The sequence below is a fragment of the Callithrix jacchus genome, chromosome 22 (assembly GCF_049354715.1).
Source record: "Callithrix jacchus isolate 240 chromosome 22, calJac240_pri, whole genome shotgun sequence".
NCBI classification, from domain to species: Eukaryota; Metazoa; Chordata; class Mammalia; order Primates; family Cebidae; genus Callithrix; species Callithrix jacchus.
Window position 1 is genome coordinate 31,193,341 of NC_133523.1, and position 14,955 is coordinate 31,208,295.

At 44.6% G+C, this 14,955-nt stretch overlaps 1 protein-coding gene across 1 annotated transcript in view; it reads left to right on the forward strand.

The window, feature by feature from the left end:
- The window catches only part of UBA2 (ubiquitin like modifier activating enzyme 2), a 43,802-nt gene extending 40,712 nt beyond the window's left edge, over positions 1-3,090 (forward strand). The window contains exons 16-17 of the mRNA XM_002762001.7: positions 675-811; positions 2,247-3,090. Of these exons, the coding sequence (XP_002762047.2) occupies positions 675-811; positions 2,247-2,425 (316 nt within the window). The 3' untranslated portion in view covers positions 2,426-3,090. The remainder of the gene's footprint in view (positions 1-674; positions 812-2,246) is intronic.
- Positions 3,091-14,955: the final 11,865 nt, after the last annotated feature.

Here is a 14,955-nt window from a genome sequence, read left to right on the forward strand (position 1 = left end):
CTGTAGTCCCAGCTACTCAGGAGGCTGACACAGAAAAATCACTTGGAACCTGGGTTCCTTACTGCAGAGTTTGCATTGAGTGGAGATCTCACCACTGCACTCTAGCCTGGGCGACAGAGCAAGACTCCGTCTCAAAGAAAAGATCACATTGTAAGTAGAGGATGTAGAAATTTTTGGCATAGGAGCTGAAGAAATAATGTCTAAGAGTTTTAGGCTACAGAGTTTTGGGCTCAGTTTTCTGCTTCAGCAATAAGTTATTTACTGTTTTTTTTTTAAAAACAAAACAAAACAAAAACCTTGCCCTGATTTGAAAGTGCATTTAGAGTTTTCGATTATCACAGAAATTTGTTGTGTACCGTCTTTTTTATTGTAAGTTTAGCTCTTTGAAAAGTAGACTACAGGCTGGGTATGGGTGGCTTACACCTATAATCCCAGCACTTTTCAAGGCCAAGGTAGGAGGATGACTTGAGCCCAGGATTTCAAGACCAGCCTAGGCAACATTATGAGACCCCATCTCTAATTTTTTTTTTTAATAAAAATTGTTTAAAAATTAGAATCCAGATATTTGGTGTGTACATAGTGTATGCTTTGAGCTTTGTGGAACAACAGGATTTCTCTGTTGCTCCTTTGTTTTGTACACGATCGTAGCTGTGACCTATGTGATTTTCCTACAGTGAAGACCTAGGAAAGGATGTTGAATTTGAAGTTGTTGGTGACGCCCCAGAAAAAGTGGGGCCCAAACAAGCTGAAGATGCTGCCAAAAGCATAACCAATGGCAGTGATGATGGAGCTCAGCCTTCCACCTCCACAGGTGAGTATGGCCCCAACCAGCAGGTTGTTAAAAATCCACCAAGCAGGTTATTAGGAAGATTGACCATAAATCCATAAAACTACTAGAGGTGTGTATTGGTTTGATACCGATTGTTGGAATGGAGCTTTGAATTTATGAACCATGAAGACATTTAAGGCCAGGTGTGGTAGCTCACACCTGTAATCCCAGCATTTTGAGAGGCCAAGATGGGAGTATTACTTGAGGCCAGGAGTTGGAGAGCAGCCTGGGCAACACAGTGAGACCCCATCTCTACCTAAAAAATTAGCCAGGCATGGTAGCACATACCTGTAGGGTCAGCTACTCAGGAAGCTGAAGTAGATCACTTGAACCCCAGAGTAAAACACTGCAGTGAGCCATGATCACACTGCTGCACTCCAGCCTTGGCAACAGCAAGAGCATGTCTCAGGATTTAAAAAAAAAAAAAAAAAAGTCATTTAAGACTGGGAGAGGTTCTTACAGAAAACCTGAACACTTCGTTGTTTTTGTTAATTGACTTTTACAATTTGAAATGATAGTGTACTAGTACGCAAAGTCAGCCTATGTAGTAGCAGGTTGGGATTTTGTGTGCTTGTAAAGTTACCAAATTTTTACCTCTTTGTTTTCATGTCTTTGACGTGGCCTTCTTTGGAATGTGTTTACTCTTGGCTCTAATGTTCTCTTGAGAATTTTGGAGATGGACATTCAGGTGCCTGGGGCCATTGGTTCATGACCTTTTTTCCTTCACTGAAACTAGAAAGGTCCATCATCCTCCTTTGGGGAAGAGACTATATGGTAGCTTTTCCAAAATTGTAATTTGAAATATATGTTTATTTATGCTCTAATGTGGGTAGGTTTCCAGGGTTACAGCCATGAGTAAGATAGGTATTCTGCCTTTGATTTTGTTGGACAGGAGATAAAACCACCTTTAGTGTCAGTTTCTGCTCCTGTGTACACTTGGGAAGTCATTCACTGAGTTTCCTTTCCTGGAAAGTGGATAATCATGTGATCTTCTTTATAGGGTTGTGATGATTAAATGAGTTGTGATATGCACAGTGCTCAGAACAGTTCCTGGCACATTGTAAGTGCTGCATTGTTGTTGTTATTGTTACCACCACTACCATTATTAGAATATGCACCCTCTGCTTTTCTGTTGGAGAAGGTAGAGGTGGAATCGAGGATATGTAATGAGTCCTTTGAGTTATATAATGCTTCTTACAATTTTTTGTTTTGATTAGAAAAGAAATAAGTGCTTATTATATAAAACATTTACAACAGTATGCAGATATGTAATGTGTAAAGTGAAGATTCCTTAATGGCAGCCATTCTTTAGTTTGGTGTGTATTACAAGAGTCAGCGTTCAATTATATAAAATATTGGTGAGCAAGGTAACTCCCACACTTTTAACCATTTTTTTTTTCTTTCTTTCTGAAATAAGCTCAAGAGCAAGATGATGTTCTCATAGTTGATTCGGATGAAGATTCTTCAAATAATACTGACGTCAGTGAGGAGGAGAGAAGCCGCAAGAGGAAATTAGATGAGAAAGAGAATCTCAGTGCAAAGAGGTCACGTATAGAACAGAAGGAAGAGCTTGATGATGTTATAGCATTAGATTGAACAGAAATGCCTCTAAACAGAACCCTCTTACTACTTAGTTTATCTGGCAGAACCAGATTATTTGTTGTGTCCTTTGTTCCAAAGGGAAAAAATTGACACCAGTGACTTGAAAATGATTCTGCTCCCTTTGAAAGCATTCATTTTGCTAAAGCTGTTAGACACATTGCAGTATGCTGTATTGAAAGTAGGAATATAGTTTTAAAAACCCTTTGAACAAAGTGTGTGCATAACCAGTCATGAGATAAAACAACACAGTGCATGTTGCCTTTTTAATGTAAATACCCTTAGGTATCATTAGTTTCAAAATATTGTGGTTTAGTAAAGTTGATACCTGGTTATAAATATTATGCCTTTATTTTTGGCTAGAAGAAGAATTATTTTTAGCCTAGATCTAACCATTTTCATACTCTGACTGAAACAGATACAAAGAAATATCAAGTGCTATGCATTGAAACTTGTTTTTAAATGTTAAATGGCACTATGTATATTAATGTAAAACAATGTTAATTTACTCAAATTTTCAGTTTGTACTGCCTGGTATGTCTGTGTAAGAAGCCAATTTTTGTGTATTATTACAGTTTCAGGTTATTTATATTCGATGTTTTGTAAAACTCAAATAACGACTATACTTATGGACCAAATAAATGGCATCTGCATTCTTGTTACACATGCCTGCACAGTTTCTGTTTCTGCTGCCTCAGTAGATATGAGGCAGCAGAAACAAACTGTGCCATTAAATTTTTTTCATTAAGAAAATAACTTGGCTGGGCTCAGTGACTCATGCCTATAATCCCAACACTTTGGGAGGCCAAGGTGGGCGGATCGCAAGGTCAGGAGATGGAGACCATCCTGGCCAACATGGTGAAACCCGGTCTCTGCTAAAAATCCAAAAAAAAAAAAAGAAAGATGGGCATGGTGGCATGCACCTGTAGTCAAAGCTATTCAGGAAGCTGAGGCAGGAGAATCTCTTGAACCTGAGAGGCAGAGATTGCAGTGAGCTGAGATCATGCCACTGCACTCCAGCCTGGCAACAGTGAGACTCCCATCTTTAAAAAATAAAAAAGTAACTTGGCTGGGCATAGTGGCTCATGCCTGTAATCTCAGAATTTGGGGAGGCCAAGGTGGGTGGATCACCTGAGATCAGGAGTTTGAGACCAGCCTGGCCAACGTGGTGAAACCCCGTCTCTACTTTAAAAATAATAATAACAATACAAAAATTAGCTAGGTGTGGTGGTGGGTGTCTATAATCCCGCGACTTGAAGGCTGAGGCAGGAGAATTGCTTGAACCTGGAAGGCGGAGGTTTCAATGAGCTGAGATTACACTGTTGCACTTCAGCCTAGGCGGCAAGAGTCAACCTCCCCATTTCCCAAAAAAAAAAAAAAAAATGTATTTTAGTAGAGGTGCGGTTTCACCATGTTGGCCAAGATAGTCAATCTCCTGACCTCGTGATCCACCCGTCTCCACCTCCCAAAGTGCTGGGATTACATGTATGAACCACTGTGCCTGGCCAAAAAAAAAAAGGCTGAGAAGATCTCCACTGTTCGCCGTAGACGAGTATTTTTTTTTTTTTTTTGAGACGGAGTTTTGCTCTTGTTACCAGGCTGGAGTGCAATGGCGCAATCTCGGCTCACCGCAACCTCCGCCTCCTGGGTTCAGGCAATTCTCCTGCCTCAGCCTCCCGAGTAGCTGGGATTACAGGCACGTGCCACCATGCCCAGCTAATTTTTTGTATTTTGAGTAGAGACGGGTTTCACCATGTTGACCAGGATGGTCTCGATCTCTTGACCTCATGATCCACCCACCTCGGCCTCCTAAAGTGCTGGGATTACAGGCTTGAGCCACCGCGCCCGGCCCATAGGCGAGTATTTGTTTGTTTCCTGGAGACTTCACAGGTAGGAAAAGTACTTTCTAAAATAAACTTCCTCCTGGGTGTGGCGGTGGTGTACATCTGTGTCCCAGCTGCTCAGGAGGCTGAGGCAGCAGGTTGGCTTGAGCCCCGAAGTTCGAGGCCAGCATGGGCGACATAGCAAGACCCTGTCTAAAAAACAAAGCTTCTAATGGCAGTGTTTTTAAAATTTGGATTGTCAGCAGTTGGCCTTTGTTGAAAAAGTATGTGACTTTTGCTCAAGCCCAGTAACTTGGAGCCTTGTATTTGAGATACTAGAGAGGGAGTCCTTCCTTTCTGCAGTGTTTGTCTGAGTTGTCCCCTAGTTTACGAAAGTCTAATTTGAGTGTACCATCCCCAGCCCAACTCCAGTCTACAGATAGTGCCAGACTGGCACTAGGTGAAGTAGCACTTGTCTTCCTGGTCCTGGACCTCACAGGGCTTTGCCCCTTAGGGTACTTTCATCACTCAGAGGTGTGCCTTGAGTTTTCAGAGAACGGAAACCCATTAAGCTATTTCCCCTATTGTATGCATGTGCCCTTTGTGTTTCTGGCAATATTTCTTTTGTATATCAACTAAATTTCAAATTTCTAATTCAAGTATTATTCTACTTTGTGTAATTCTTACTCTGCCATTCAGCTTATTAACCATTACTCCTTGTACATCATTTGTAAATCAGCTTTCAGAAAAACCATATTGAAGGCTGGGTGTGGTGGCTCACACCTGTAATCCCAGCACTTTGACAGGCTGAGTCAGGAAGATCACTTGAGACTAGGAGTAAGAGACCAGCCTGGGCAACATGGCAAAACCCCATCTTTACAAAAAATTAGCTGAGCGTGGTGGCACTTCCCTGTAATCCCAGCTGCTTGGGAGGCTGACACAGCAGGATTGCTTGAGTCTGGGAGGTGGGGTTTGCAGTGAGCCAAGACTGCCAGTATACTTCAGCCTAGGTGACAGAATGAGACCCTATCTCTAAAGAAAAGGAAAATCGGCTGGGCACGGTGGCTCATGCCTATAATCCCAGCAATTTGGGAGGCCGAGGCGGGTGAATCACGAGGTCAAGAGATCGAGACCATCCTGGTCAACATGGTGAAACCGCATCTCTACTAAAAAATACAAAAAATTAGCTGGGCATGGTGGCGTGTGCCTGTAATCCCAGCTACTCAGGAGGCTGAGGCAGGAGAATTGCCTCAACCCAGGAGGTGGAGGTTTCGGTGAGCTGAGATTGTACCATTGCACTCCAGCCTGGGTAAAAAGAACGAAACTCCGTCTAAAAAGAAAAAGGAAAATCATGTTGAAGATGCAGCCGGCCAGGCGCAGTGGCTCATGCTTGTAATCCCAGTACTTTGGGAGGCCGAGGTGGGTGAATCACCTGAGGTCAGGAGTTCGAGACCAGCCTGGCCAACATAGTGAAACCCCGTCTTTATTAAAAATAAAAAATAAAAAAAAGCCTTCTGGAGCCCCAGAGTGGATTGACTTTCACCTGAAAGTTATGCCAGCAAGCTGGGTCTCCATCCACAGCCGTGAGCCTGTGAGCTTCATCTGCCTTTATGTTTACAGAAGGTGTTTAATTTTCTTCGGAAAATAACTTGAAACTTAACAGAACTATGTAATATAAAATGAAGTATCTTAGGATGTATCATTTTTGATACTTTTTATTCTGAAAACCTCCCTAGAAATTTGCATTTTGAAATTCCCTTCATTCTTTACACATCATCCTGCCTTATTTTTGAAGTGGTGCCATCATAGGTCACTGCAGCCTTGACCTCCTGGGTTCAAGCAATTCTCCCACCCCAGCCTCATAAGTCCCTGGAACTACAGGAGCTCATCACCATGCACAGCTAAGTTTTTACAAATTTTTTGTGGAGACAGGGTCTCATATTGCCCAGGCTTGTCTCCAATTGCTGGCCTCAAGGGATCCTCCCACCTTGGCCTTGCCAAATACTGGGATTACAGGCACTGAGCCATGCACCCACCCTTGCCCTGCTTTTTTCTTTTTTTTTTTAAGAGACAGAGTCTCACTGTCGCCCAGGCTGGAGTGCAGTGGCGCCATCTCGGCTCGCTGCAACCTCTGCCTCCTGGGTTCAAGTGATTCTCCTGCCTCAGCCTCCCGAATAGCTGGGACTACAGGCACATGCCACCATGCCCTAATTTTGTTGTTGTTGTTGTTTTTTTTTAGTAGAGACGGGGTTTCACCATGTTAACCAGGATGGTCTCCTGACCTTGTGATCCACCCGCCTCGTCCTCCCAAAGTGGTGGGATTACAGGCTTGAGCCACTGCGCCCAGCCATACCCTGCCTTTTAGTTAACAGTTATCAACAATGCATTTCTGATGTTTTGTGTATGTCCTTTTGTTCTTTCCCATTTGAATGTATAGTACATGGTGATAAGTGCCAGTTAGATCTGCGGAGGGGTTTCTAATTTTGCAGACCAGTGGTTTTCATCTTTGCATAAACTATTACTACCTTTTCCAGCAGGTTTGTCAGAAAGGCAGGTCTGACTGCTAGTTCCAGGGATCCTGTCCAACTAGACAGTGAACCAAAGCAGATCCAAGCTTCCCCCAGGTCCTTAGAGGGTGGAGACACTTCAGATCTTGTGTTGTATTCTTGTAAATTGTCTCACCAGCTGGGAGCTGGGAGTAGGGCTTATGAAGGGAGTTTACTCAACAGCTTCTTTTCACCTCCAGCCTGAAGTACGATATTGACAAACTATCTTCCAGCCTCACTGGGAACAGTGTGGTGACAAGTTTACCTAAAGAATCCTTTTTTTTTTTTTTTTTTTGAGACAGAGTCTCCCTCCGTTGCCCTCAGGCTGGAGTACGGTGGCACAATCTCCGCTCACTGCAACTTCCGTCTACCCGGTTCAAGCGATTCTCCTGCCTCAGCCTCCCGAGAGGTTCCAACATTTTAACACAGAGCCCTACCCATTAATGAGATAACCAGCCAGGCAAAGATCAGTGGGTGCCAAAACCTTTCAAGTAAAAGGCTGCCAAGGAACAGAATTTTAGCATAAAGCTCAAATGTTGCTGCACTCCTGGGCTCAAGTGATCCTCCTGCCTCAGCCTCCCAAGCAGCTGGGACTGTAGGTCATTTGCAAAAGGAAAGCATTAATATTTATTTATTTTAGAGATAGGGTCTCGCTCTGTCCCTCAGGCTGGAGTGCAGTAGTGAGTGTGATCACAGCTCACTGCAGCCTCAACCTCTCAGACTCAGATTTTCCCGCCTCTGCCCTGCCTGAGTAGCTGAGGCTATATTTGTGAGCCACCACGCCTGGCTAATTTGGGAAACATCAATCTTCACAATGGACAGATCTGACTGCTGCCACCATAATCAAGTGATCAAACCTAGTATCACTTACAGGACAGCCTGATGTTACTGTGCTTCCTAAGATAATATCAAGAACAAAACAGCATCTCACCAAGAAATTGTTGACTGGATTCCAACCAAGCATCTAGACTTCCAGCTGACAGGAAATGGAGAGAGGGTAGAGGAACAAGATAACCTTCAGAAACAATCAGGTGAGCAGAATATATGTGATACTCTGTAACTGGCTGGGCTCTTCAGTAAGTCATTGTCATTTCAAAAAAGGAAGGCACAGGTATTCTGGGTTAAAAGACATTTAAGAAACAACCCAATACAATGTATGAATTGGATTTTTTTTTTTTTTGAGACAGAGTTTCGCTCTTGTTACCCAGGCTGGAGTGCAATGGCGCGATCTCGGCTCACCGCAACCTCCGCCTCCTGGGTTCAGGCGATTCTCCTGCCTCAGCCTCCCGAGTAGCTGGGATTACAGGCACGCGCCACCATGCCCAGCTAATTTTTTGTATTTTGAGTAGAGACGGGGTTTCACCATGTTGACCAGGATGGTCTCAATCACTTGACCTCGTGATCCACCCGCCTCGGTCTCCCAAAGTGCTGGGATTACAGGCTTGAGCCACCGCGCCCGGCCATGAATTGGATTTTTTACATCTTAGTTCAACAAAAAAAATGACTAATAATTCTTGTGACAATTGGAAATTTGGAACTGGAATGAATATAGGTAATGTAGAATTACTTTCTTCAGTATGATCATATGGTTGTAATTATGTTCTTTGTAGTGGATTCCGGGCGAAGCTTCAATATCAACACTTTTTTTTGAGATGATCTCACTCTGGTGCCCAGGCTGGAGTAGAGTGGTGCAATCATAGCTCAGTGTAGCCTCAAACTCCTGGGCTCAAGTGATCCTCCTGCCTTAGCCTCCCAAGTAGCTGGGACTGCAGGTGTTATGCCACCACACCTGGCTAATTTTTTCAATTTTTTGTAGAGGGGGTTTTGCTGTGTTGCCCAGGCTGGTCTCAAATTCCTGGGCTCAAGCAATCTTCCCTCCTTGGCATCCCAAGTGCTGGGATTGCAGTCGTGAGCTCCTGCACCTGGCTCAAACTATATGGAGAGGAAAAAAAACAGCAAAATTAACTTTTATTGAACCTAGGTATGTGTATAGATAGCTATATATATATCTCTATATACAGTTCATTGTATCATTCAGCTTTGAAAACTTTCTCTTTTTTTTGAGATGGAGCCTCATTTTTGTCACCCAGGCTGGAGTGCAATGGCGCAATCTCAGCTCACTGCAACCTCAGTCTTCCAGGTTCAAGCAATTCTCCTGCCTCAGCCTCCAGAGTAGCTGGGATTACAGATGCCCACCACCACATCCGGCTAATTTTTGTATTTTTAGTAGAGATGGGGTTTCACCATGTTTGCCAGGCGGGTCTCGAATTCCTGCCCTCCGTTGATCCGCCCACTTCTGCCTCCCAGAGTGCTGGGATTACAGGCGTGAGCCACTGCGCCTAGCCAAAAACTTTCATAATAAAAGTGAATATATATATACACACACAAATACATATATACATACACAGGCAGTCTGTTTTCCTTTTGTACCTATTTGACTTTTCCAAGTTTTATATTGAGTATGTCCTATGATTAAAGTCAGAAAGGCAATAAAGGTTATTAAACATATAAGGTGGAAAGAGAAAGTGGTAGTGGGATTCCAGGATCATCACTGTTGAACTCAGCTTTACCCATCCTCCTTGTTGCTAGGCTGTGACTTAGGAAAGATTCTCTTTCATTTGAGCCTCCAGACAACTAAGCCAGGTGGTTCCCACTAGATGAATGGCCTACTTCAGAGGCTGCCAGACAGCACTGGGTTATAATAGATGTTCCCGAAAATTGCCCATCAGTGCCATACATGTCTGACATGGACTTGTGGACTTGGCCTATGGCCAAGGAACATGGGCAAATGTAAGCCACTTACCAGCCTTTTGTAATATACAAAAAACAAAAATGTGGGCCAGGCGAGGTAGCCCATGCCTGTAATCTCAGCACTTTTGGAGGCTGAGCCAGGTAGATCACTTGAGGCCAGGGGTTCAAGACCAGCCTGGCCAAGATGGCAAAACCCCAACTCTACTTAAAAAAAAATACAAAAGTTAGCTGGACGTGGTGCACACCTGTAATCCCAGCTACTTGGGAGCCTGAGGCATGCGAGTCACTTAAACCCGGGAGGCAGAGGTTGCAGTGAGCTGAGATGGTGTCACTGCATTCCAGCCTGGGTGACAGAGTGAGACTGTCTCAAAAAATTAATTAATTAACAAAATAAAATAAAAATGTGAAAAGTAAAGAAAAACCCAAAGAGATCAGAGAAGAAAAAACGTCAGCAGATGTTTCTAGTCATTGTGACAGGTTGAGGCAGGGAGGGCCTCCCGTTTCTTTGCATTTTAAAGCAGTATTCCTGAGGTCCATTTGGTCATTATGAGGGAGGATATATTTAGAGAAGTATTTTTATTTCACACTGGGAACACATTATTTGCATTCTGCTCACAGAAGAAACATTTTCTTTTTCCTGCATCCAATTCAAAACACATTCCATCCAAAAGCTTATTTGAGAAATTTTAGAACTCACATTAAAGAAACTAAAAATCACCAGTTGAACTACAGGGCTACAATGCTGCTGTGCAGTTTGGCTATGTTTTGAAGACAATTATCTCCTGGTAAAGTAATATTTTAGGAAGTTTTGTTTTTGTTGGTTTTTTTTGAGATGGAGTCTCGCTCTGTTGCCAGGCTGGAGTGCAGTGGCGTGATCTCGCTCACTGCAACCTTCGCTGCCCAGGTTTGGTTCAAGTGATTCTTCTGCCTTAGCCTCCTGAGTAGCCAGGACTACAGATGCGTGCCACTACGCCCAGCTAATTTTTGTATTTTCACTAGAGACAGCGTTTCACCATGTTGGCCAGGATGGTCTCAATCTCTTGACCTAGTGATCTGCCTGCCTTGGCCTCCCAAAGTGCTAGGATTACAGGAGTGAGCCGCTGGGGCCAGCTGAAAGTTTTTTTCCTTGTTTTGCTCTTGTTGCTCAGGCTGGAGTGCAATGGCGCGATCTCTGCTAACCGCAGCCTCCACCTACCTCCCGGGTTCAAGCAAATTCCCTGCCTCAGCCTCCCAAGTAGCTGTGATTACAGGTATGCACCACCACGCCTGGCTAATTTTTTTTTTTGAGATGGAGTGTTGCTTTCTTGCCCAGGCTGGAGTGCAGTGGCATGATTTCGGCTCACCGCAACCTCTGCCTCCCACGTTCAAGCGATTCTCCTACCTCAGCCTCCCAAGAAGCTGAGACTACAGGTTTGCGCCACCATGCTCAGCTAATTTTTGAATTTTTGGTAGAGACAGGGTTTTACCATGTTGACCAGGACGGTCTTGATCTCTTGACCTCGTGATCCATCTGCCTTGGCCTTTCAAAGTGCTGGGATTACAGGCGTGAGCCACTGCACCCATCCAATTTTGTAATTGGGTTTCTCCATGTTGGTCAGGCTGGTCTCAAAATCCCAACCCCAGGAGATCTGCCCACCTCGGGCTCCCAAAGTGCTGGGATTACAGGCATCAGCCAACATCTTAGGAAGTTTTGCTAAATGTCTCTGATTCATGCCAGTTTAAAAAAATTTTAAGTCTAGCAACAAGTGATGACTCACAGATCGGGAAGACTTTGACTAAAAGCTTTACTAGAATGTACAGAGTCTGGTAAGTTCCTCGGGCTTTGCACTTTAGAAATCTTTCAACAGTTTACTTTGATTCTCCGATCAGCCAATCTCAGGAAACGTAGGCACTGCACACATGATGTCACTCAGCCATTCTGTTAGCACGAATTGTTTCCCTGCCCTGTGCAGTGCTGCACTTGGTGGAAAACCTTGCCACTGTCACCAGCCTGGGTAGAAACCTTTGAAAGCACAATGAACTAAGGACTAGTGTGCATGAAAACCCAACTCCTCATCTCATTTTGACGCAGTAGATGGTGAGTTGGGGATCTGAGTACCCATACCCTGTATTATGCCACGCTGAGATGCAGAAGTACCAGTTGGTTCCAGCAGCAGCTTCCAGGAGGTTTGGCAGTCATAAACAACAGCCTCATACTCAAAAGTGTACTGCCAGGTTGGGCATGGTGGCTCATGCTTGCAATCCTAACACTTTGGGAGGCTGAGGCAGGAGGATCATTTGAGCCCAGGAATTTAAGACCAGTCCGGGCAACATAGTGGGAACCATATCACAACAAAAAAATTAAAAATTGTCCAGGCGCAGTGGCTCTTGCCTGTAATCCCAGCACTTTGGGAAGCTGAAGTGGGTGGATCATGAGGTCAGGAGTTCGAGACCAGCCTGGCCAACATGGTGAAACCCTGTCTTTTCTAAAAACGCAAAAATTAGCTGGGCACTGTGGTGCACGCCTGTAGTCCCAGCTACTTGGGAGGCTGAGGCACAAGAATCACTTGAACTTGGGAGGTGGAGGTTGCAGTGAGCAGAGATCCTGCCACTGCACTCAAGCCTGGGTGACAAAGCAAGACTCCATCTCAAAAAAAAGAAAAAGAAAACAAAGCAAGCTGCAAGTATCATGTCCTAGCCTTAATTCTTAGATTGGGGAACCAATCTATCCACGGCTTCAAGGGTCAATGCCAAGAAGGTTGAGTCATCTTATATCCTCAGAGAGGCCTAAAGAGGATAATAGGATGGGGGGAGACTGAAGTTAGGCTCAATCTGGTAGAAAGAGTGGGGCCTCAGAGAAGAGGGGATGAAAAATCCCCTTTGTGCCCAGTCTAGTATTATATTTTTGAGTATGAGGTTGGTTTCTATGACTCTCAGAGCTCCTGGAAGCTGCCTCTCAGCATGGCAGCACACACGGTGGGTGCTCAGAGAAGAGGGTGTGGGGGAAACTCCTGCATATGCCATGGCAAGGGTCTGAAGTCTCAGCCTGTTCCCATATAAATATTAATTTAGAAAAGAATTAGAAATGTAGGCACATAGTTATTCCTTTATATAATCATATATAATCTTATAGTTACTCATAATCATAAAGATATATACTCAATATGACCTTTAATTTTACTATTGGGTTATGAAGCATGGAACTGAAGTGACACTGTGAACAAAGTGATCCTAAGGCAAGATGCTGTAAGCCCTCTGTCACACCCACATAAGGGCTGCTGGAGGGTGCCTCTGCTGTGCAGCAGCGCCAGTGCTGTGAAAGCGCCGCTGTTTAGCCAGCTAGAGAAGGAGATGTCCAAAGTGACTGAGATATCTCATTCCTGGGGAAGTCAGGAGGAAACTCCACTTCTCCAAGCTCTCATGGCAAGGCCTGACGGCTGTTAGGGAGGCCTGCAGACATCTGGGGGCTTAACTGTCTCTATGCGATGCTGTGCTTCAGTGGTCACGTTCCATGTTCACTCTCGCTCTCCTTCTGCACCTGGTTTCTCTTCTCAGAAGATAAGAATTAATGTCCTTGATATTTCTGACAAATATGTGAAGAGTGCTGATGAATTCGTTTTTCTCCTCGCCACTGCTACTTGAAAGTCTTGGCCCCCCCCCCCCCCCCCCCCGTCTTCAAGACACGTGATTTACCTGACCCTATCACCTACCACCATTACCTCACCCTACCTTCCCAGCCCCCTGCTTTGCACTCAGTAAAAGTCAGAGTGTCCAGGTCTCCACGCTGTGGTTGGCAGGGAACCCCCAGGCCCAAACTCTCTTTTCTTTATCTCTGTGTCTTTTATTTCTACAGTTTCTTATCTCTGAACCAACAGGGAGGGGCTCACTGGACCCTATAGAGGGGATGGAAAAAACCCTCCCAGTGGATAGGACAGAACCTGCACCTTGATCCTGGTGCTGTGTGGGAGGAGTGGTCCCCAGGCGCTGGGCTGGAAAGGTGTGTGTGCTTCTGGTGAGAGACCGGTGCTGGAAAGTCAACGGTGAAAACTGTCGAAGGCTAAGGAGAGAGAAAGAAGTGTGGGTCCCAAAACTTCTCTATGTGGAGTTTGCCTGCCATCCCCCTTCCCTCATAACCCAAGTTATCCAGCCACAGCTGATTGATAAGCGGCCCAAGACTCTATGGGAAACCTCCTGAATTCTTTCAATATCTGGGGTCCCTACAGTACAGACTACAAGTGCCCGTCACCACACCAGGTTAATTTTTTATTTTTTATTGTAGAGATGAGCCTCGTTCAGTCGTCTAGGTTGAAGTGCAGTGGTGCCATCACTGCTCACTGCAGCTTCGACCTCCTGGGCTCAAGGATCCTCCCGCCTCAGCCTCTCAAAATAGCTGGGACTACAGGCAAATGCAACCATGAGCAGCTGATTTTTAATTTTTTGTAGAGATGGAATCTCACTATGTTGCTCAGGCTGAGGCAGGAGAATTGCTTGAACCTGGGAGGTGGAGGTTGCAGTGAGCTGAGATCGAACCACAGCACTCCAGCCTGGCGCCTGGTGACAGAGCATCTGTCTCAAAAAAAAAAAAAAAAAAAGAAAGTGCACAATTAATGTAACACAGTTGAATCATCCTGAAACCATCCTCACCCTCCCCATTCCTGTCCATGGAAAAATTGTCTTCCACGAAACCTGGTGCCAAAAATGTTGGGGACCGCTGGAGATTACCTAATCGATGTTGAGATTACACGACATTGTTGTGATTGGATTATTGACTGGATTTTGGATTACTTCCCTTGAGTAGATTCTTAGAGGCAGTATTACTGCTTCTAAGAGTGTGTTTGTTTGTGTGGATGTTGATACCACCAAAATGTTTTTCTCAAAAGGATCTCAATTTGCACTCATGCCAGTAGCATATGTTTTACCACAGTCCTGCCAATACTGTCTTTTTTTTTTTTTTTTTTTTGAGATGGAGTTTCGTTCTTATTGCCCAGGCTGGAGTACAATGGCGTGATCTCAGCTCACGGCAACCTCTGCCTCCCGGGTTCAAGTGATTCTCCTGTCTCAACCTCCTGAGTAGCTGGGATTACAGGCATGCGCCACCAAGCACACGTAAGTTTGTATTTTTTTGAATAGAGACAGAGTTTCTCCATGTTGGTCCGACTGGTCTCAAACCCCTGATCTCAGGTGATTCGCCCGCCTCGGTCTCCCAAAGTGTTGGAATCGCAGGTGTTAGCCACAGTGCCCGGCCACAATATTGTAATTTTTAAATGGTAGATAATGGAATCTGAAATGTGATATGACTGAACTGGCTTTTCCTTTCTCATGAGAAAGGTAGACCATTTTTCATATCGTGGCTTCCCTGGGTATTTGCTCTCCAAAATGCTGGCTTCTAGCCCTCGCACAGAGGCTCATGATGATAATGTCAGCATTT